Source organism: Strix uralensis, chromosome 3, assembly GCF_047716275.1.
Source record: "Strix uralensis isolate ZFMK-TIS-50842 chromosome 3, bStrUra1, whole genome shotgun sequence".
NCBI lineage: Eukaryota > Metazoa > Chordata > Aves > Strigiformes > Strigidae > Strix > Strix uralensis.
In genome coordinates this window covers 30,589,475-30,614,880 of record NC_133974.1, presented here as the reverse complement: position 1 = coordinate 30,614,880, position 25,406 = coordinate 30,589,475, and the positions used below count along the sequence as shown (strand labels likewise).

The 25,406-nt window shown below is 36.7% G+C and overlaps 1 protein-coding gene across 1 annotated transcript in view; it reads left to right on the top strand.

The window, feature by feature from the left end:
- The window catches only part of EYS (eyes shut homolog), a 1,118,553-nt gene that overhangs the window by 503,102 nt on the left and 590,045 nt on the right, over positions 1 to 25,406 (top strand). The window contains exon 22 of the mRNA XM_074861787.1: positions 5,847 to 5,968. Coding sequence (XP_074717888.1) covers positions 5,847 to 5,968 — 122 coding nt within the window. The remainder of the gene's footprint in view (positions 1 to 5,846; positions 5,969 to 25,406) is intronic.

Below are 25,406 nucleotides of genomic sequence, written 5' to 3'. Positions count from 1 at the left end.
TCACTTTAAAAGGTGGGAGAGATAAGCAAATTAGATATGTTCTTTGTTTCTCCTGTAATCCTTACTTAAAATTTAAAAGAAAATAAATTATTTTATTCTTGATATCAGATAATATATAATTTATAATAACTCAGGGAGCGAAAGAATATAAGTAGGTCTGGAAGGACAAATAAATATACTGGTCATAATTTTTAACATGTCATATTGTTTAGGGAAGGGTATATGACTAAAAATAGAGAGCAGCTAAGCTTTTGAAAATCCATAATGCTATCTCAACTTCTGTAGATAGCTAGTACTTAATATTAAGTTATTTATCTTAGTATTTCACATTTTGCAGTCCTTAGCACAAAAATCACATAGGCTTTATAACTTACTTAAGAAGAGTAAAATAGAAAAAAACCTTTTTAAATAAAGTAGCACATAAGAATACGACAGGTAATGATTCTAATAATAAGATTCAGTAACTGATTTTGGTGATTTTTAGATAGTGGTTTTATCAGAATGATTCAGTTGTTGTAGCACTGTTTAGAAATTAGACTTTCTACTGTATTTTTTCTACAATTCCAAATCCATGTTTCATACTTTTTTTTCACCTTAGTCTTTCATACTGCTTATTATGATTGTTCATCCAATTAATATCAGAATTTGTAATCATATTGCAAACCTCCGCTTACCCCCAAAAAGTGTTTCTTTGCTATGAGTTAGGTTATTAACTAGTACTAGACCAAGCCATGTTTGTCTTTCAGACTAGGAAAAACAGGGTCAATTGCAGATTTTCTTCATGTCTCAGAAGTCAATTTTCTTTCAGTTGTGGAGCAACACTGTTACTACATTCACTGTTTTTACATCCTGTGAAGAACAGGTAAATAACTCATTACGAGAAGGCTGAAAGGTGGTGTAGTTACTGGGAGTTCACTCTGCATAAATCTTGGTTTAGCTTGGTTTTCTTTAGTAAAACTGAAGATGAACAGGTATCCTGGGTTTCTTTTTTTTAAATTATTTTTATAAAATTATTTTTATAAAATCAGCTTGCTTATTTAGGATATGAATACAAACAAACTTGCATAATGAAAATAATGTCATAATGAAAAATAGGAAAAATAGGAATAATCTAATGATCATAGTGAATATGTATGGTTATGTAAATGGTTAAATCAATAATAACTTAAAAGTGAAGCTTTAAAGTAGCAACTTGGAAAAGACCCTTAAATTAACAAAAAAGGCTGCATAAATAATGTTAGGAACTCAATATGGTTTAGAGCAATTACAAATATGATTTCACAGATGCTTACATTTTTATGTTCACATTTATTTCACAAGGTTAAATGAACTGCTGTTAGCACTAACGAAATTAAGTTGCATGAAGGATTTTTGTAGGAAAAAGCCCTGCTTCCAACAGAACAGAATTTTGTGATGTAAAGTTTTCTGCAGAGGCAAAAAGACCATAATTTTTCATGAGGGAAAAAAAAACAATCTCAAAGGCAAACCTGAGGTTTCTTGCTGGAGTACATTTCCCATTATGTGCCAGTGATAAGTAGTCTTATAATATGCTCATCCTGTTTGGCCTTAATGGAAAAAGAGTTACACCACAAGAAACATGGTCTGACAGAAGAACTCGGAACACATGGAATAAAGGGAGATTTCTACATTTCCTTTTGTGTATTTCTGTTTCCAGGCAAGGTGGTTTTTGTCCTTCATGTAAAATAAAAACTGTAACAACCCCCCAAAATGCCCCAACTCCATAGTATCATTAAAAATTAAACTATTTCCGTTGAAATCTTGCTCTGTACATGGGAAGAGTACCTGGAGCATATACCTGTATGGTAAAAATTCTGCTCAATATACACATGCAAAGTACAGGCTTGAAGATTTACCATGTTCGTATTTCAGATCCTTGTTGTGTGTGATGAACCTTTTTCATTGTACTTTCTCTTTGCCAGATGTTCAGCTACCATTTTCCAGTAAAGTAACTAGGGCTTAAGGAAATGATTAATTCTTCATTTACAGTGTTGGAGAAGGGAAAATATGCAAATGCTCTTAAATAACACTTTCTTACCACACACATAGTTAATTGGATAAAGACATGCTAGTGACTATATATTTTTCTGGGTATGTATGCAGGAGATTAAAAATACAGTTTTTGACCCTGTGTAGAGCTGGTAAAACCCACTGCTTATAAATACTGTGCTAAATCTTGTACAAGGGAAAGCTCTGTACAAGGAATAACTATCGTGTTATTTGTGCATTTATTGTGTTCTTTAGAGGACAAGCAAAAGATAATTTGAAGGAACTCAAATGTACCATTTATTTTAATCTGTCTACGATGGATAGTAATACATCATTACAATAAATAAAGGGGAATGAATATATAAATATCAAATCCTATTCCTCCAGTCTCTTGCTTGATTCACTGCATACGTTCCACTGTGGAGCTTCCTGTCATTTTTATGTTTTTCAGTGTATACTGTGCCCTGACTGACAGTCCCACCTCTCTCAGCCTTTTGTCATATGAGGGATGTTCCAGTCTCTTAAGAATTTTATTGGCCCTTCGTTGGACTCTTTCCAGTAGCTCCATCTCTCTTGTACTGGATAGCCCAGACCTGACGCAGCACTCCAGGTGTGGTCTCTCCAGTGCTGAGCAGAGGGGAAGGATCACCTCCCTCGACTTGGTGGCAGCACTCCTCCTCGTGCAGCCCGGTATACCGTTAGCCTTTTTTGCTGCAGGGGTGCATTGCTGGCTCGTGTACAACTTGGTATCCACCAGGACCCCCAGGTTCTTCTCTGGAAAGTCTTGTATCTACCAATACCTTTTTAATCTGCCTATACTGATATATAATTTATTGTAACATGGCACCTTCAGTTACTGTACATCTACACTGAGATGAAATAATATATAAGATTTTTTTGTTAATGGGTACAGCAGCCATACAGGATATACATACATGTGAGTAATGTTTTGTGCTTGATGTGACAATCTGCGTGTAATGAGAAATCTGCAAAGCATAGAATTTCAGTAGCTGATTGATAGATGTTTTTAGTGAGACCAGAAAAAGTACTGCTGCTTTCTAAACAAAACTGTTGGCAGCCTTCTTTCACTTCTAATTTTGTAATCCATTTCTGGAAGAGTTTTTTGGAAGTAAGTCATGTTCCTGGTTTATGTGAAAACCTAACCTGACAATAGAACAGTTATTAAGAGGTGTCTAATAGATACTTGTGGGTATGGATTAGTAGTCCCCATTTTTGGCTTTTCTATTGGTCGCATTTTTTTTTTTCCATTCTAACACTTGTTTTCACAGCACTGATAGATATGCAGGGAATTGAGGAAATCTCAGAAAAACTTTCCAAATTATTTAAGGTATTTAATAACTAATTTGGGTGTGGCTATGATGTAATAGAAAACATGTAGGCTGGTAATGCAATTTGTCTCAAACGTATTTTCTTTTTCCTTGGCCCAATTCCCAGAAATTTATTTTCTCTTTTCAAGTTTGTCTCTCAGTATTGTATTTAAAAAATATAAAATATTTTTACAAAATCTTTCTGTCTCTTATATTAACCTTTGATTTACTGTCACTTCAAATATTTCCCACTTCTTGGGCTCATACTGCCAATTTTCTACTCTCTTCAGGGAGAATGTTTTGCAGTTGTTGAGCCTGAGTTCAGGAGTACAGAGCACTCACAGTAAACTATCAGTTAAGGGTTTTTTTGTCTGTTTTAACAGATGGAGTCCCCAGGTTGCAAGTTTTGTTTAGTTGCATGCAATAGCCTCACTTATGTAAAACACAGAGGACAAAATGTTACTTTCTTTTTTTGATTACAATATGTGGTTAACTCATCAGTATATACTGAGATTTTTTTTGCGTGTCCAACCTGCTTTCATGCAATTATTTTTCTGTTGTTTTATTTTGTTCTATAAATATGTTACTGATATTTCATATTTGTCAAAATGCCCTATCTTAACTCAGAAAGATACCCTTCAGTTTTATCTTCTGACTTTTAAAATTTATCTCAGTGGGTTTGAAAAATCCATGCTACAGAAATCATGGGTGTGTCCCAAGCAAGTATAGCAACTGTGTTGCAATATGAGCACAAAACAAAATGCAGTTGGGAAATACACAAATCAAAAATATGCTATGTACAAATTGGGTGGTGCAAAAGTTGATTTGACCAGCTATAGTAGAATATACATGTAGATAATTTAATTTTAATTACTGGAATTGGTGGAGCTGTTCCACATTATATGACACCTCAGGACAATCATACTGAGCTTGACTTTAAACCATTAACTTCCTTTCTTTTTTATTCTGTTATCTTTGTTCCAGTAAAATACTCTAAGGTTTTAATTTGAGAGTAGAGGGTAAGAGTATCATCACAGAAATGTCTGGGACAATTGCCCAGTATGCATTTCCTTCAGACTTTTGACGCTTAACTTATATTTTTAAACTGTATTAGGAAATTAAATAATTTCCTTTTACCATTAATATAAGTTCATAGCCCGTATCTCTTTGAAACACAATTGTCTCTGTTTCCAAAGTGCAGATTCGGTAACAAAATGCAGCAATATGATTTGCAGACTGTAAACACCTGTAGATGCCACAGTGCTCGTATGTTACACATTTGATCGTTGTGCTATGGCAGTTTATTTACGCAATCAGCTTTTAAAATCCTAAACTCTTTTTGCTGTCTGATAATGGCTTCCAATTTACATGGATTTTAATAGGATTTAAAATCTACCCTGAAAGCTGTTACAATGTTTAGCAAGTAATGACATAATTCACAGTAGTCATGCTTACCATTAAAGTGTTTCCTAACTTTTGGTAGAAAGAAGCCTAGTTAGAAGCAAGCATGTTACAAAAGAAGCAATTAAAACTTCTGCTGAATGGAAGTGTTTGCATTGCTGCACCTCTCTAATTAATAATCAATTCAGCAAATATTCACCTTTCTCCTTTTTTTTTTTTTCTTTTTTTTGGTATGACATAGTCAGGAAGAAGATATTTTATGCTTTTTACTTCTGTGAGACTATGTCAAACACCCCAGTGCATGCAGATATCAGATAATATTGAAGCTGAAGATAATACTGGAGTGTGGTTACATTTTGGTATAATAACTTTGCAGTGTGATGAAAAATGACATATGCCTTTTTGAGGTGGATACACACACTTCTGAAGTTTTATTTAGTTTAATCAGTCAGAAATTTAGCATGCACAACACCTGATCATTAGTATATTGAATACTATCACCATAAAGCCAGAAGGCTTGTATTTATGCTATCTGAATTACTAGCTAATACACCCTGTATTCTAATACGTTGCATAGGAGACAGTATTTCTCATGAGTTGTGTAGTACTGCTTAATTAATATACTGATGCCCACTTTTACATTAAAGGTGTTAAATAAGTTAGATAGCTATATAATCCTGAAAAATTTCCATAATAAATTCTTTTATAATTGAGTCCTGTTTGAACTGTGTGCTCAACAGTACAACTCAGATGATTGTAAATGCCTGTGTTTTAGGCATGTCAGTGTAGTAGCTAAGCAGTTTTATAGAAAAGATAGTATCTTTTATTACAAAATCTTGGAGGAGGGAGGAAGAGGTAGTAAAGGATTTGAGGTACACAAGTTGATTGTACAAAAAGGTAGACAGTAAGTACTGTTGCATACCTACCTCATAGCCTCTTTTCATCGTGTTAGGACAAACTATGAATGTATTTATAAAATTTTCAAGTTCTGAAATGGTGAAATACCTGTTAGAAGATAAAAATCACACAACAATCAGTAATAATACCTGTTGTAATTGTATTAAAAATACAAGAAGTAACAGATTATTCATTTTACTTAATATATTACAGAGGTACCAATGTGCTTGCTTGCCGGGATGGGAAGGAACATTTTGTGAAAATGAATCAAATGAATGTAATTCAGTGCCTTGTAAAAACAACGGCACCTGCATGGATCTTTTCAACAGCTATCGGTAAGCATTGCATCTTCTCACTGTATGATTAAGTTCCAGGAATGACAGACTTATGCATCCAGTTATTATTCTATTTCTCATCTTGGAGAATGGAATGTTATTACACAAAAATTATTAAATTATTAAAAATTATTTTTAAAAAGCATCAATTCACAACACTTAGCAAGCAATCTATTTTGGAACTGTATTTTGTCAAAGAAAATATAGGATCTCCTTCTGTCATATATGCCCTTAAACACAGGAGATGCTTTAAGAGTAAAAGAAGTGGGAGTGTAGTTGCACAGACATAGTTGTACAAACTTAGATTAAAGAGCTTGTATCATTGCTGCCACCTTGTGGCTTAAAATGACAACAAAATAGTACTTTAACTGGGAGAAAGCATGTGGATTTGACACTAACCATATTATTTTTAACTTAAACTGCAATCTTTATTTCATGCATGCATTTACGGTTTAAAAATTATTTTCTTTCAGTGTTATGAGGATAAGGACTCAGTAAAAACTGGCAATCAGCCTCTGTTATTTGTAGCTAGGGTTTATCTATATTATAATGTCAATACTAGAACAGTAGTGTATCTGAACATAAATTCTTAATAGATACTGATATAGCTTCATAAAGAACACAGCATAATAACTGTACACAGTCTAGCTGCTGTGCAGTGATTATAGTCCTGGTAATATAGACAATAATCAGAAAGAAAACCTACCACGGTTGAAAACAGACAAACAATCCCCCAAATATCCAAAGATAGATTTAAGTAAGTTAAATAGTCTATATAATATAATACAATATAATACAATATAATACAATATAATACAATATAATATATTTTTTTGCCTTAGTTTATGTTCAGAATTTAACTGACATACTTTGCGTTATCTTAGAACTGCATTTTTATATAGTATTAGATGTCCTATTTTGGTAGAATATTTTCAGTCCAATAACAGAGAAAGAATAGCGAGGCTGTGAAAATCTGGTAAAATACTTTTAATTACTTTTTTTCACTTTTTAAAGTCTGTTGGGACATAAAACAATTTTTTAAAGGTTTCTTTATTTTTGTAGTTCTTATTTTTGTGAAGTTTGTAGTTCTTTGTAGTATACTAACAAAAAAAATTATAACTGCATACTGTTTATGTCTGATTAGCTGTTACATTATGGCAATTTGAATTCTTACATGATATAATGGAATGTATAGGCAAATATACAGTTTCAGCATCCACAAGGACAAACATTTTGCAACCATGCATCATTACCTGTCCTCACATTTTACCTACTTTTTCAGCCTCTGAAAGCATTATATATATGACAGAAGGTAACATGGCTTCTCCTGATTTTATTCATAGCTGGATCAATAGCTGGATATATCCATAGCTGGGTATATGAGCAAGTCCAAAGACTCTCTACTGTTTAATGAGAAAAAAAAATGCTCAAAAAGTGCTTTTTCTGTATTGGGCAAATACTGAACTGTTACAGAAAATGTTTACAAGGGAATTGTTTTGAACTGTAAGCACCACACATTTTTCCTTAGTGCTATTTGTCCTAGTTGACATAACAGAGCAGAGAAATTAGATGTATCATTGGATCATCATATACAAGGGTCATGATAAGCCAAACAAAAACAACTTCTTCAGAATACCTGTAGTTGAAACTGGGATTTTAAGACTTGGCAATCACAAGGAAAATAAAACTAGACCAATGTTTTTGTTGTATCATCTAAAGCAATTTCATTTCAATCATTAGAGTTCTTCTGGTTGATAGAAGACATTCTGCTTATTTTCACAATTACTCTTACTTAATAAAGTGTTGGTTTCTATTACCTTTCTGAATATTTTTCTCTTAAAAACTACAGTGACAAGACAAAGTGTTAATCTCATGGTAGCTAAGCAGTGGCAGTATCTGATCCTGAGGACATCCAGCCATATCTTTAAAATTAAATGGAGCCTTTAAAACAGCATAGCTGGATTCTGACTGCCTAATAGAAAAGATCATTGGCATTCTTGAGCTGTGCGTAGGCGTTGTTTTGGACAAGCACTAGTTGGTCTGGACCAAAGTCAGGCCATGAACTGCTTTGAGAATGCAACAGTGATGGACAATGCAGTTTCCTTGCCTGTGGCTTGTTCTGGTGCTGTTTATTTTCCCGGTCTAAGTTTAGCTGCTGGCAACAATATTCAGAATTTTCTGAATTTCTCTGAAGTTAGCCATACCACTGCTGGTATGTTGTATCACTTCTAACTTAAATTAATATAAAAGATAGATACTGTAACTTTCTTTTATGCCTTTGATAATATGCATTAATTTCCTTTCGTTAAGTATTTGTAAATCCATCTGAAAGCATCATTCTTGAAAAACTAAGTAATTTATTGTACAACAGCATAAAAAATATATTTTTGTATAGAAAAAAAAACCCAGCTGAATATAATACAAAAGGAAATATTTTTGTACCATGTTTCAAATATGTCATAATGAGAATAATGATACAAACCATGATTACTATTTAAAAATTTCTCTTTTAAGTTCATTTATTTATCTGGCACTACTTATTTTTGAACCTTGATTTGAAAACTTCCTGCCAAAACTGAAGTATGCAAAAACTAAGTGCTTTTCTCTATGGATTCCATCATAGGAAAATAAATCATATGCCGACAGAAAAAAAAAAAAAAAGCCTCAGTTACATATTTTTATTTCAAAAATAAGAAAAATACTGAATCAATAGTTAAGCTTTCTCAGGGGAGGTTTTGATATGATCCCAAGAGTGACATTAAGACATAAATGAGGTCAAATGCCATACTACCAAACCAGTTTTTATTATTAAAAGTGAAGAGTGGTAGTGATAGGACAAAATGGAAGGAAAAGACAGAAATCAAGCAAGCATCCAGAATAGAGTCTCAAGAATAGTCACCACCATGGATTCAGCGGTGTCCCGTTGGTCCTCGGTCTTCTTCAGTGGTGGGTGCACACGCAGCAAAGTTTTCTGTTACCTTTTAAGTTCATTGTATCAGCTGATTAGCGTATCTGCCCACCTTTAGTTTTTCCTCTGGTCCCATAGGTTTTTGCTGACTTCATGCTTCTTAATCATCTGCCTTCTGGGGCAGAAATGCTCACCTCTTATCAGTTCATTAGCAATGCATCCATGGTGTCTGGCATACACAATAGAGCCACAAATGGCTACACCATGGAGCCGGTGATAAACATTTGGTTTTGCTCAGTCCATGACTCCCTCTTTGAGGCTTATCTAAGGAGTTTGGCAATGCAACTGCAAGGGAGTGGGGGGTGCCTCCTTTGATACATTCCTGCTTCCTTGGGTGACATTCCTTAGACTAATCCAAAGGCCACAGCTTGCCCTTGAGGTTTGCACAGATGCAAGCAAGCTTTGAGACAGTCATTTGACATTTCAGTCTCTCACAAGCTTAAATTGTTAAATGTGAATAATTAGTTATATAATTCATCATAGAATCATAGAGTGGTTTGGATTGGAAGGGACCTTGAAGATCATCTAGTTCCAACCCCACCCTGCCATGGGCAGAGACACCTTCCACTAAATCAGGTTCCTCAAAGCCCCATCCCACCTGTCCTTGAACACTTCCAGGGAGGGGGCAGCCACAGCTTCTCTGGGCAACCTGTTCCAGTGTCTCACCACCCTCACAGTAAAGAATTTCTTCCTTACATCTAATCTAAATCTACCCTCTTTCACTTTAAAGCCATTACCCCTTGTCCTATCACTACATGCCCTTGTGAAAAGCCCCTCTCCAATTTTCTTGTAGTGCCCTTTATGTAGTGAAGGCCGCTATAAGGTCTCCCCAGACCCTTCTCTTCCCCAGGCTGAACAACCCCAACTCTCTCAGCCTGTCCTCATAGGGGAGGTTCTCCAGCTGCTGATCATCTTCGTGGCCTCCTCCGGACTCCCTCCAACAGGTCCGTGTCCTCCTTATGTTGGGGGCCCCAGAGCTGGACACAGTACTCCAGGTGGGGTCTCACAAGAGCAGAGTAAAGGGGGAGAATCACCTCCCTCGACCTGCTGGCCATGCTTCTCTTGATGCAGCCCAGGGCACAGTTGGCTTTCTGGGCTGTGAGTGCACATTGCAAGGTTATGTTGAACTTCTTCTTGTCAACCAACACTCCCAAGTCCTTCTCTGCAGGGCTGCTCTCAATCCCCTCATTGCCCAGCCTGTATTCGTGCATGGGATTGCTCCAGCCTGGGTGCAGGACCTTGCACTTGGCCTTGTTGAACTTCATGAGATTTACACAGACCCACCTCTCAAGCCTGTCTATGTCCCTCTGGATGGTATCCCTTTCCTCCAGCTTGTCGACTGCACCACACAGCTTGGTGTCGTCAGCAAACTTGCTGAGGCTGCACTCAATCCCACTGTCCATGTTGCCGACAAAGATGTTAATTCCTGTTTCATTCCAGTTAATTTTTCTTCAGCTGATAAATTAAGAAATTTCTTTTTCTCCCTTGTCACTTTTCAGTTTGGCACATGGTACAGCAAATAAATTAATGTAGAGTAGTTTCATGCATATATTTTCAGTACCCTGTGAACCTCACTAATTCTCATGATAGCATAATGTCTCGAGTTATGTTTCTGAACAGTTATAGACAGATGCATCCCTTACAGTTGAATTCCCTATTTCTTCTCTATCCTATTGTATCATCTCCCCTGATACTTCTGAGGTTTTGCCCTAATAATATCATACCCTAATTAAAGCCCTCGTGCCTTCTTTGCTGTTACCAGTTTACAGGGAAACTTTAAGTGAAAATCTTTTCAACTCATCTTGCAAAATAATAGGCAACATAGTCGTGTGGATGAACTGGTGTTTCTAATGATGCAGAATAGTTTAGGACTTGGCTGTAATCATTATGATGTTAAAACTTGGAGAATTAACCAAGTGTCTTTCCAAAATACTCAATTCTTTCTGTATATTCACATTGAATCCCACAGATGCATGCTATTTGCCATTTTGTCAGTGTTCACTGAGGTTCTTATAAGCAGTAAAGATGGTAAGTGTGTTGTTGCTGCTTTTTCTTTTTATAATGTACCAATGGACTTCTCCATACTGAACAAGAAATTAGACTTACTTAAATATATTTCCTTATGCCAGCTATTGATCTTACATTTTTTTATAACACTTGCAGTGTTTGCTTCAGTAAAGTTATCCTTTTGTCAGTGGTTGAATCCATCCACTAAGATACCATTTTATAATCTCTGTTTAAATTGAAGTCCAGTTCCATTTTAAAACCTGTAATTTCTCCTTTTCCCTCTTTGCTACTTTTGTTTTTAACTTTTTTCTCTTTAAAAAAACTTCAAAAAAATACAGAGTAGTCATCCTTACAGTATCTTGGTTCAATGATTGGGACTTATACTGACTGTGTTAGTCAGTCTAACAGTGCCAGTCCTTACATAGCACCAGAGCTCTATCCAGAATCTCTACTCACTATGACTTTATGATAAAGAATAAATTCTTTTCATTGTAACTTCAATAAAGATGTTTGTTACAAATTAATACATAGATGCATATATCATCTAGGAAACTAGTGATCTCTGTGATGGGAATATTTAAAAAGACTGACAAACTGCAAGTTCCAAACTTCATAATGACTCTTTAGTGGATTGCTGATATTCATTAACATTACACGTTGCCAGAATTCTTCATCACTGTTAATCACTATCATGTGATTAATCACTATCATGTTGCATGTACAACACCATTAGTCCTTACCATTAGTAACTTTACAAACTAATATTACTTTTATTTATCTATCTATATTTGTATATTTATTTATCATTTATCTTTATGTAATCATGCAATACTATGGAACTGATGCTGTTTAGTTAGCACTGCTGGCTGTGGCTGTTGATGGTTCTTGGTTGCTGAGGTCAAAGGTCGTCAGTCCCTAGAGTTCTTCATTGAGGGAAGCAGGAACCACAGTGGCCTGTCTTGTTTTTTCCCTGTCTTTCCTTATCATCAATGTTTTATGCTCCTCTCCAAAAGAAAAGTGCGATCTTTTCTGCCCTTGACATCTTACTTTTGGAGTCAGGACCCCTTCTTGTTTCACTTATTTTTGCTGAGACAGACATCTTTCCTGCCTGATCATTCTTATCCTTTAGTTTTTTCTTCTGGCACACGTTTTCTTACACCCTATTTGTGCACCTATATCACAGGTCTCCATTTGCCCCTTCACAGTTATGGATATTATTTATGTATTTAAGCCTAGTTGTGTTACAAAATGCTGTAAGTGGTGCTACAGTATTATGAAATGTTTATTAATTTTCTCCATTTATGCTATTTTATTGTGCTTATGTCTGGAACAAATATTAGGTACAGTTCCTTTAGCCTGCTTCTAAGTACTCTTTTCTGGGTGCAGTGGTCCTCTTCTTTGGTTACATATGATACAGATCTGAGTTTTATCTAACGTTATGACTGGTTCACATGTAGGTACTCAGTAAAAAAATATAGATAGTTCTGTAATGTTATTTGTATGCTTCTAATTCTAGGAGCTAGATTTTTCTTTTCAGAGGTGACCCTCACACTAAAACATCTCTTTTCTACTAAATTCTGCAAAGACAAAAGCTTGTAAATGCCAATGTCACTTTTAAATACGAGGCTTAATTTCATTAAGCCTTTGTGAGAAATTACGGATAATGTGCAAAAATGTTGTCTATATTTAAATGGTCTTCATTTAAACTCTTCTGTTGTTTATCCTGTCCTGTAAGAGGCTGTTTAGACTCCAGTTGAAATAATGAGTTGTTTTTGTAGTGGAGGGTCTTTTGAGTAAATTCAGAACTCATCTCAAACTGTGCTAGTCTTCCTTAGAAATGCTTATTCAATTAGTAATCATGCCACAATCATCTTTCTTTGTCTTTACTTAGATAATAATTTATGCCAGCTGACAATTTGGGTAACCATACTGTCAACCAGAGTTAGACTTATTCTGTCTCCTTCCTGTTACTTTCTCAGTCCGTTCCCAAATGCAACATCTTTCCCTGTAGCTCCCCTCTTTGCCTCAGCATTTGAAGCCACATCTTCTTTTCTGAATAAAAAATAATTTTTCATTACTGTAACTGTCATCTACCTGTGCTGAGTTCTTAAAAAAGGACTAGTTTTATGTCATTAGAATGTAATCAGAGTTATGCACACCATGAACTTTAATTATAGTACTGTTACAGAAAAGCAGCACACTGTTTTCACTCTTTCCTTTTTCCCATTCTGGAGAGGATTTATTTAGAAAAGCAAAGTTAAAATCAGTCTCTGCATTTTCTGAGAACTATGCAAGAATTGTTCTGTGCTAAGTTGTATAAGCAGGTGATTCCTAATTTAGGGATGGTTGAGTAACAAAGATCTATAATTAAAGCATGTGTATTTATGCAGCAAATTTTTAAGATATGCTATTTCTAAATGAATGGATTTTAAACTATCATGGAATTCAAAAGTAAATTGTGATATGATTATAAATTGAATGGTGAGTTCAGTCTGCCTTCTGTTTTCACTGGCAATCCTTTAAACTACTGCTATACTCTTTCTTACTTTTTCTCCCCCAGAAGCAATAAACAGCTTTTCCCACAGATGGGGACCAGCTTGGCATTTAATGGTCCCAGATGCCAAACTCTGGAACATTTTTTTGCAAGCAGCATCTGGCTTCTTAGCTGGCATTTCTTCAGGGTTCTTTGGCCAGCTCTTCCTCTCTTGCTGCAGAGACATTTCCCAAAACATTTGTCTGTTGTGCTTATGACTTATCTTTAGTCCTGTCTTGCAGGGTTTTATTACATCCTAGTACCAAGTTATGTATGTGCCTCTTACTCAAAACCATCTTCAAGAGATTTATTTGGAAAGTCATGAGATTTACTAATGAATTAACTACAGATTATAGTTTCATCTCTGGTAATACTGCTAACAACTGGAAATGTATAGTGTGCTGCTTCTTCTACTGCTGTGAAATCAGCTTTAGGTTTTTTGTTGCCTTAGGCAAACAAAAAAACTATTGCTGGCCATCTCAGTAGCATCTACTAAAAAGTCACATTTTGCAACCCTTAGGGCATATTTTGGCTATTATTCAACAGTTTTCTTAAAGTTGGGATTTTTCAAAATCCCAGTGAAACATGAAATTTAAAACAACACACAGTAAGTACCTGGAAAATACCTCCCCCTCCCCGAAACCAGCCCATCAACTTTTCTTTCATGAACAGTAGAATTGCTCCTCCTGGTTTATTTAATCACAAGGTGATGTATTTTAAATAAATGTTTTATAATATCTTTTGGTTATAGACACCTAAAAAGACATGAAATGATCGTTAGATTAACTCACAGGTTAAATGGAGGGAGTACAAAACAGTTTCTAAAATAATGAGGGGCCTGAGTCATATCTTTGAGAGCGTATGAAGTGCAATATAAAAGTTATCCAAACTCAACACTGCAGTAGGGCAGTTAAACAGTTCCAATGTAAATAATGTACAAATACCTGAGCACAGCTATCAGAGGCAGCTAACAGATGAAGCAGTTTGCACAGCAGTTTCTGGGCTCTGGCTTGAGATGTGCCAGATTTTCTGGGAACTCCTTTTGGGGTCATCAGAGGACTACTGTGAACTCTTTGAGGAGCTTCAGGGTACCTGCTGCTCCTGGGAAGGGATAGCTACAGGAGGCTGTGACTGCTAGCAAGCTGTAGTAGTTTCCCACAAGTTTTGTTGTCAACTTTTCTTGATTGATGGGGACGTTGAGCTTTTTGTTTCCAGCTGACTCCTCATTAGGGACTGTCAAGCATCCTTTCAGCAAATGCTAGAAAGTGTGTATGTAACTACCAAGTTTAGGGCACAGCCAGCAGAGGCAGGAGTGTAGAAGGGGGGCAGAAACTCTGTTGAGGACACTGTGTACTTAGGTAGTGATGTGCTACAGGGCACTATCCGTGACCATTCACAGGAGCAACTACCTCAGCACATTAGAGACCTCAAACCAGACTGAGCTCCTCAGGGGGATGTAGATCTGCAGGCCTGGGGCTGCAGAGATGTCTGGGACCTCTTGTTGAGGCTGGAACCAAAGGATACAGTGTGCTTGCCTGCAGGAGATACTTGTGTGCTGGAGGAGGATCTATGCTGCCAAGTAAATGAGCTGCAGGAGGCAGTCAGCAGACTGCACAGCTTCAGAGATGATAACAACATAATATTCTCCAAGATCCTACAGGTACAAGAATCTGAACTCCTAACCATAGTGAAGAAGGACCAGGCAGAGTTTGTGCTTAGGAGGTTTGGAAATGGAGATTCCAGTGATGACGAAGGCTGGAAGCTTTTGACATTGACAACAGGATGAGGTCTCCTGTCCTGTCTGCAGCTCTGCAACTACAGAGTAGGTTTAGTGACCTGGTAGTAGAGGACGGACCAGAAGCTCTGTCCAGTGAAGCATCTGAATCAGCTGAACCTGAGCCATGAGGCAGCACCGGGAGGCAGGGATGAGTGATTGTACTGGGAGACTCCCTGCTGCAGGATCCTGATAGGATATATCACAAGACCTGAGGCAGCTGTCTGATGTCACTGTGAGGCCACTCTTGATTATCGTTAAAAGGTCTTGGTGATGGGGAGAGGTTCCTGAGGTTTGGAAGAAAGACAGAAAATGGAAATATGCCAGAGAATGGAATGGAAAAAGGCAGAAAAATAAAGGGCCAGAAATGGAAAATGTCTCTGCTATATTCAAGAAAGGCAAGAAGGAGGATCTGGAAAACTGTGGACCAGTCAGCCTCACCCCAGTCCCTGGGAAGGTGATGGAGCACATAATCCTTGAAACCGTTTCCACACACGTGTTGGGAAAGGAGGTGATTTGGAGCATGGATTTACAAAGGGGAAAGCACGTGTGACAGTAGAATTCAGTGGGATGACCGGGTTGACAGATAATGGGAGAGCTGTGGATGTTGCTTATCTTGACTTTAGTAAGACTTTAGACACTATTTACCATAACAACCTCATAGACAAAACTGGCTGAAGTGCCAGGCACAAAGACCAGCTGGCGGTTGGTCAGTGGTGGTGTACCCACAAGGTCAGTAAGGAAGGCCAACAGCATCCTGTGCTGCATTAGGAAGAACATCAACATCTAGTTGAGGGAAGTGATCCTTCCCCTCTACTCAGTACTTGTAAGACACATCTGGAGTGCCATGTCCTCTTCTGGGCTCCCCCAGTACAAGAGAGACATGGGTAAACTAGAGAGAGTCCAGCAAAAGGCCACTAAGGTGATCCAGGGGCTGGAACACCTCCATATGAGGAAACCCAGAAAGGGCTGGGACTCTTCAACTTGGAGAAGAGAAGGCTTAGCAGGATCAATGTGTGTAATACTGGCACGGGGGAAGGGGATCAGGGATTGGGCACAGGTAAAGAGGACAGAGCCAGACTCTTCTCACTGGTGCCCAGTCAAAGGACAAGAGGCAACAGACACAAACTGAAATACAGGAAAGTCCATTTAAATGTAAGAAAAAACTTATTTTGCTGTTAGTGTGATTGAACACTGGAACAGGTTGCCCAGAAAGGTTGTGGGGAGTGTCCATCCCTGGAGACAGCCAAAACGCAACCTGACGAGGGCGTGAGCAGCCTGCTGTGGTTGACCCTGCTTTGAGCAGGGAGGTTGAACTAGATGATCTCCAGAGGTGCCTTCCAACCTCAGTAATTTTATGCATTTCCAGATTTTTTTTTGTGTGCTTATATGCACACAAAAGTTCCCTCAAAGTCCCTCAAAGTTGGGGCGTAAGTAGGTGATTTTGACAGTAAAATTGAACAAAAGTAAACATAAAAATGTACACCGGTTACTCTGCACTTAGGGTAAATTCTTAGAGCACACTGAGCTACCTCTTGTCTTTTCTCAGACCTAAATTCCTTGACTTCAGGGTCACTGCTGAAGAGAAAATGCACAGAAAAGTGGACAGATGCTATTGGAAGGACACTATGAGTGAGGGCCAAAGAAGAAATCTGTCAGTCACCTGCAAGGACCACTTTTAAAACTGTGCAAGCACACACTGAGCAGCCTGAAGTGTGTATGAACAGGTGAATTCAGTACTCTGGTGAATGTAAAAGACATAAAAATGATTTGCATCTAAGGATGAAGAAAGATTAAAAATAGTAGTAGTCAAATAGTTTTGCAGAGGTGGAAGAATTGACTCTGCAGGAGTTTGCCAAAACTGGGTTAGAAAACCACACGGAGTTCCTTTTGAAAAAAGGAACTGTTCAACAAATTAATTCAGAATTTACTCAAAGGCATTGATGTGAAGGAAGCAGAGGTTTGAAGAAACAGTTTGGACCATATCAGAATATTCCCATTGTTCAGGTTTGAAGATAAGATGATGGTGCATTAGAAGGCAGGTACGTGGGCTAAAGTGCTGGATGAAAGAGTGGATAAAGCTTAAAGAGAAGTGCAACAGAGATAGAAAGATGGGTGAACATGATATTTGGTCTAATAAATAAAAATGATAGAACAAAAAAATGCCCTATTGCCTTCAATTCAAGTGACAACAGGTAGCACTGTTTCTTTGACTATTTTTAAAAATGTATTTATTTTGCATAAATTACATTAGAGTATGTGACTTTTCATACATGTCATTTTTCTGCCTGACATCTTCAGTGAAAGTCATCATCCCCCCATCATGTTATATAGCAGTGACATTACTGTGTTCAGTTTGGGGCCCCTCACTACAAAAAGAACACTGAATTACTCGAGCGTGTTCAAAGAAGGGCAACGAAGCTGGTGAAGGGTCTGGAGCACATGTCGTACGAGGAGCGGCTGAGGGAACTGGGGTTGTTTAGTGTGGAGAAGAGGAGGCTGAGGGGAGACGTCATCGCCCTCTACAACTACCTGAAAGGAGGTTGCAGAGAGTTGGGGATGAGTCTCTTTAATGAAGTAACAAGCGATAGGACAAGAGGGAATGGCCTCAAGTTGCGCCAGGGAAGGTTTAGACTGGATATTAGGAAGCATTTCTTTACAGAACGGGTTGTTAGGTGTTGGAATGGGCTGCCCAGGGAGGTGGTGGAGTCCCCATCCCTGGAGGTGTTTAAGAGTTGGGTTGACATAACGGTGAGGGATATGGTGTAGTTGGGAACGGTCAGTGTTAGGTTAATGGTTGGACTAGGTGATCTTCAAGGGCTTTTCCAACCTTGATGATTCTGTGATTCTGTGATTCTGTGACATTAAAATTGACATTCAGTGGCTTGTCTTCTGTAGCTACAATTCTGGGCAATAACAAAAGTGCTGCCACCACTAAGTGGTTCTTTGAGGGGGTGGATGTGAGAATTAAAACTAGAATGGATAGAAATAAGATAGGCAGCGAGCAGAAGAATGGCTGAAAAAGTTTCAAGACAGACTTCACTACTGCATTATTTCTTATCCAAATCTGTTATAACGCTTCTGTTGCAGATGATTCATAATAGACTCAATTTTGCTTGTTCTTTTGTCCTTCATTTAAGAGTTCCCTAAAAGCATAGTCACATTTTTTAATTCAGGAAATCTTAGTAATATAGGAAGTTTAAACAAACAAACAAACCAAAAATGTTGCTGACAGTTTAAAAATGGCTCATTAGAAATGAATGTGAAGACTGCCATTGTTAGCTACAGATTAGATGATTAGATATTTCATGCATCAGAAGTGTCTAATACATGCACAAAGGAATGAAATTTAGAAAGGATTATGGACATTGCAACTGACATTATATCCTGTTGAACCGTGGAGAATGGGTAATAAACAGTTCCACATAAAAGGACAGGATGTAGATCCCCATTCACTTTACTATAAAATCTGTATTTTTTTCCTTTGATTTGAAAGGTTATTAGTAAAACCTACACGTTGCACTTGTTAGAACAGATTTCATCGGTTTCATAAGTATTGTTCTTTTTACCTACCTTCTTAAAGCAATTCTACAGTTGTTAAGAGTCAAAATTTTTGTAAATTAATTGTGTCAGTTTTAACGTCAAGGTGTTGCCTGTGTTTATTTTGTACTGAAATAACTTTGCAGCCAAAACAAAAGCAAGATTTCATCTTCAATTATGAGGCTTTTTCTTTTGAAGTAGAGAAAGATTTTTAGAGAATGGCAGTCACAATTTCCTTATTACTAACAATGTACAAGGCTATTTTGCAGACAGCATTTTCTCTATTTTGGGAGATAAGAGGGAGAAAATGAAGCCTGACTAGATATTTAGCTATAGTGTAGATGAGTACATTTTAGTTATGTCAAGCAGTTCAGCAGTGAAATACTGTCTAACCCAGACAGCATTGATTTCCATCACTGTTGCTTGGATGCCTTAGATGAGTAGATTATATTACTGTCATTAGGGCACTGTGGTGATGAAGACAACATATGTGAAAAAGAATTCTGCAAGACTATTAACAGAATAGAGTAATATCTATCATTTGTGAAACTGGCAGTATATGGCCTATAGCTAATGGAAGAAAAAGAAAGAGTTTTGTTTTGTTTTGTTTTTCCATTTAAGACGTGGTAAAAGACATTATTACTTTTCTTTTAAAAAATATATTTTCTTAAAAAAAGATCGTGCTAGCAACTACAAAATTGGTTTTGGAGAAGAGTATAATTGTATGTTTAGAAAATACATGTTTGAAAAAGTATGAATTATTCAGCTAAAGCAGTTGCACCTTTGAAATGGTTGTGTATAAATGATAGTACAATATGAGATATATGAATACGAAACATGTACAAATTATGTGAAATGATTCTAGTATAAGTAAACTGTCCACAATACATAATTAGAAAATCAAGATCATCTTCCCCACCACTAGTTTCTATGGGTAATCAAATTTTAGTTGTCTTTTTGGATTTGCCTGGGATTTAAACGGTTGTGTTCTCTTAGATTGAAATAAGTATTATAGGAAAGTTTAATGAGACTGCAATTACAGATAGTACACTATTAGAGGTTCTTTATAAAGCAGTGCTTGCTCTTCAGCAACGTAGCAGACTAATGCAGGATCTGTAATTCTCGTATTTGCTTCCACCAAATGCCAGTTTGGATGTGTGAAAAAAATCTATCACAATTATAATAGGAAACCTTTATCTTTGAAGGTCACAAATAGAGAAAAGGGAGCACAAATACAAAAGTCACACCTCTCTGAGCATCCATAAGTATTGTTATGTCTGTTTCTTAGGCTTGTTCATTCCATATCTGGAAGGGACAGTCATAAAATTTTCATAGGTTTGCTCTATTGAAATAACTCAGTGAGACAGCCATAGTAGAAAGTTGGAATGTTTACATTACAGTAGATATCAAAGGTCATTTAAAATAATTTTTGTTGTTTGCTTTTATAGCTTTATATGAGAACAATAATCGTTTTAAGGATAAAGCTATTTTTGAAATGCAGGTTTCCAGGACATGATGAGTCAAATTTTGTTTTGTAACAGAATTGGTAGTAGGGAAATTTCTACCTCATCTTTTGACTGCAGTATTTGAGCAGCATATTGAGAAATGCTGTTTGAGTTGAACTTAAAAATGCTTACTTTTGCTCTTTTCCTATTGTTTATATGCTTGGAGGTTGTGGCACTCCTTTATGAAAAGCTTCATGGGTTTACATAAATAATTCTTCTTAGGCAAACTTAAGCAAGGCCTGTGTGAGGTGATCTATGTTGAAGTTAGCATTGTGAGAATTGTTCACATGCTAAGTGATTCACCAGATAAACTTATGTATAATTCACTGCTGCTGAGTGTTGAAAATGCTTGAATAGTGCTCTTAAAATGTATAAACGTTAGTACTTATGCTTAAGTGATGTTCTGATGACCTGATGTATTCTGCTGTACTAAATACCACAGCTATCTTTGGTTATCAGTTGTTTACAGACACCTAATTGGTTCTAGGCAGAAAGCACTCAATGTGTTCTACTTTGGAATGCAAAAAAAAAAAAAAAAAAAAAAAAAGAAAAAAGAAAATTATTTAACATGGAACAGTAATCCATTTGTTCAAAGACACGGGTTTTTATGCTATTGCTTCCATTCCTGGATTTGATAGTGCTTTGATGTCAGACTGAGCCAAAGACATACAGTTTCTTCTGTGATATACCTCCTTGGAGCTTGAGTACACCCAAGGTAAAGATCAAGTGACAATCCTGAAAGTAGGTTAAAAAAGAGGCATGGAACATTGAAAAAAAAAAGTAGATAAAGACATCTTGCTTAAATGACAGAAGTGTTTGCAGAGTTCAGAAACAGTCAGAAACATGAGGGAGAGAAATGTTTCTTTGTCTCATCTGTTCAAATCATTATGCAGAGGTCATTTTCATAAACTTCTGAATTGGTGTGCATTACATTCAATTATTTTTCCTGTCAAATTTTCTAAATGTCTCAGTAATCTATCCTCAGGGTTAAATTCGTATTGCTCATGCTTCATAAAATTTCAGAGTTGCGGCATGCCATCTACCATTTCATGTTGCTGTGCTAATTATTGCTAATAAAGATTAGCAATTGTAATTACCTTTACTTGGTCTTCTTTTGTTGCCTGTGGTGGAAGGAGCAGACCAGGAGAGATCTCCTTTACTCCCCAAGAGCAAAAGTACCTTCCGTTGTTTGCACTCTACCCGAAGAGTTCATTTTTCTTTTCTGTAATCAGTGCCATCTCTATATACTAGGTGAAGAGCTTTGAGGTCAATTGACAGAACCACTGTTGCATTGCTAAACTTTCCAAATTTAACAAATGTCTCTCCTGCGGGGGCTGTTACCTGCTTGCAGGTAATAGCTCTTATTTTTTCATTGCAACATTCTTCTTCCTTTCGGGTTTCTCAGGTCAAAGAGGACTTGTCTCAGAATCAATGTACTAAAACACAGTAAGAGTTACCTGTAACTCTCAGAAAATATCAGAACAATATGAACTAAAAAAAGGCATTGTTGTGGTTTAACCTGGCAGGCAGCTAAACATCACACAGCTGTTCACTCATTTCCCCCACAGTGGGATGGGGTAATTGGAAAAAAGGTAAAACTCATGGGTTGAGATAAAGACAGTTTAATAGAACAGAAGAGGAAGGGAAAATAATAACAATGATAAAAGAATGTACAGAACAAGTGATGCACAATGCAGTAGCTCACCACCTCCTGACCAATGTCCAGCCAATCCCCGAGCAGTGGGCCACCACCCCCCAGCCAACTCCCCTCAGTTTTATTGTTCAGCATGCTGTCATATGGTATGGAATACACCTTTGGCCAGTTTGGGTCGGCTGTCCTGGTTGTGTCCCCTCCCAGCTTCTTGTCCCACCCCAGCCTCTGCTGGCAGGGCAGTATGAGAATCTGAAAAGTCCTTGACTTAGTGTAAGCACTGCTCAGCAACAACTAAAACATCAGTGTGTTGTCAACATTATTCTCACCCTAAATCCAAACCAGCGCTGTACCAGCTGCTAGGAGGAAAATTAACTTCATCCTAGCTGAAACCAGGACAGGCATTGAACTAATTTCCATATCAACTAGGTGCTTTACACTGAAATCTAGTAGAGATTAAGAGATTCCAAGGGGAAATAATGCTGAAGGTACCAGTTCCCATAGGTGCAGCAAGAAAACCAGTAGTCAGGTTTGTCATCAAAGGCTGGCATTAAATTAAGATGGAGGAGCACAAGTAAACAGGCAACTAAGGAGATGGAAGACCTTTGTTCAGGAATGCTTCAAAGATGGAGAGTCTTCCAGACAGCTGATTTATTCAACATCTGAGCTCTAACAGATTAGCTTTATGTAACATCAGCTTCTTGGATGCAGCATGACAACCGATTCCCTCTGATTCTTGAAAAAATGAAATAATACTTCTTTTTTCTCTACCAGAGTGAATCACTACCATCCAACATACTGGAGGTAGATTCTTTACTTACTGTTCACCATAACAGTGATTCACAGATACTATGTTTTCACAAATGAAGTTTTTTCTCTCTGGCAGACTCAATCTTTGGAGATTTTTAAAACAAGTTGTAAAAATATTAAAACTACCAAATCATCACATAGAAAAACAGGAACTTCCTTCTCCTAAATTCCCCAAGTTATATCAGAAGGGTATCACAGTCACATGAAAATTTTGGAATGCAGTTTAGCAAGTTAAAGTTATCCTGTTAAAAAGGATGCAAATTATGTATTTTCCCTCTGATGCATGGAGTCTTGAGTTACCTTGTTGCTGTTGTACTGATTGTTGTTGTTGTTGTGGGATGAAGGACATATATAGGCAAAGAATGCAGCTCTTGATGTTAGTGACAACACATGGTAACATAAAAAGGAATGAATGTCCTTTTCCCTTTGCATTTTGTCAGGAACAGAAGGAAGTCTAGAGCAGGTTTACTTAGTAGATGATGTTACTCAAAAGAGCAGCTTCACATGCCAGAATGCAGACACCCTATATGGGTGTCTGCAGTAATTCAAAAAATTAACACTGCTAATCAGAAAATCGTTTTACACACTGAACACAAATTTAGACAGATCTTTCTTTGTCTTTACCCTGCATTGTGTGCTAACTTGCTAAACTGCATTCCAAAATTTTCACATGATATGGTACCCTTCTGATATAACTTGGGGAATTTAGGAGAAGGAAGTTCCAATCGTTTTAAGGGATGATTTGGTAGTTTTAGTATTTTTATAATTTGTTTTTAAAAACTTGAATATGGTAAGTAGCTTTTCTTAGCACCCTAGATAATAACCAAAAGTGTACAGGAAAAATAAAAAAAAAACCCTCCCAAAACATGAAAAACTTTTTTTGTAGTTTTTAATTAATTTCTGCTGCATCTAAAACAGGAGTTTCAGGAGGTAAGGCTGATGGGAAGGCACTTTACCAATTGTTGTCTACGTGGTCACGGTCTATGAACAAGACTGTTGATACCGAACCATATTGTATTTTCTGGTTCTAAGCCATATAACCTGAGTGACAGTAATAATGCTCAGTTTTACTTGTTTTGTTGTCTTCCTTAATTAAAAGTATTCAAAGTATTCAGTGTTTGTGCTTTTTCCAACACAAACTTTCCTTCTAATGTGACTGCCCTCTAGTGACAGTTTTAGTGGTGATTTTTAATTATTTTGATGTTTCCCAGACGAAACAGAAAACAATGTAATTTCATCTGGCTTTGTAGATAGGAGGATTTGCTGCAAAATCCTTCTTGAGATAAATATGCAAATAGTTTGACTGATCTGAAAAGGAACTTGGTATACCTCATCTCTGTGATCCAGTAGTCTGAAAGTTGCATCCAGTCTGATGTAAGATGTATCTTGTATTTTGATTTAGAAAAATGGAAGAAGAAAAAAAGCTGCATTAAAAAATTGGAAGTTGAAAGTTGAAATGCACTTTGTAGGATGTAAAATTCTGTCTCCTAAACCAGAAAAGTGTGCATTTCAGCTGAATTACAGCTTAAAGTAAAAGCTGAAGTATAGCTTGCTGTCTCATTGGGCTGAACGTTCCCTTGTGACTGTGTGAACTCATTGCTTCAAATAGAGGATTAAGGAAAAAAATGTCTGGAAAACAAGCAAATACAACTTTGTCTATTTGTTCCTCTAAAACATTTTTTCCTGAATACACAGAATATTAGGAATAAATTTCAGTTATTGTTAGTAAAAGGAAAAATGTGAGCAGAGCATTATGGGAGCAAAAGTATACAGATCAGAGAAATATATCCTAAAAAAATGAGACAAAGGACAAGGATAAAAAGGCTGAAACAATTAAACTGGGAGGGAATGAAAACTACCTCAGCCCTCTGAAGTTTTTCTGTATGCGTCAGACATGCAAATTATACACTATTATAGTAGCAGAAACAAACTTTTTATCACTCTTACCAGCAATATACCTCCCAAATGCTTTTTTCTCTAGTTTGTGATCAATATCTGCTTCTATTTCCAGCTTTAAGAACAAGCCAAAGGGGTTCAGCATATTGTATTTGCAGAATTTATTTATCTATTTGTATTCATGTTTTCTATGGAAAAGGGTTAATCCTTCTGATATCTAATTCAGAAATCTAAAACCAGAAAAAGATGTATCAATCTGTCTACAGAATGAGAAAATACAAATAACTTTTTTAACATGTGCATCAGGAATATATTCTAAAACTATAGTTCTAGCTTTTGAAAACACTAAAAAATGAGGAGAAATCAAGCAGTTGCTGTGGAGTCTTCTGTTTATGGTATACTTTGAGTAGGACATGATGAAAATTAGATAGTTACATATCTGATACACTTCAGTTTTATGCCTGCTTTTTAAAAGACAATTATATGTATTGCTTCAGTGCTCGGGAATATGTAAAGCTAGAGGGAATAAGTATTTATTATTTTGGTTGTAATTATTAAAATTACATAAGCTCTATCAGATCCACATACCAAAAAACTCTTAAAACCATTTCTTCTTCAGTTCTATGAGAAATTTATGTGAAACTGTTCACTGCTGGACTACCTTTTTAGTAAAGGAATACATCTGCCTCTGAAATATCAGGGATTCATAGCATATCAGACTGAAGAAGATAATATAGTTTAAAAAAAACCAAAA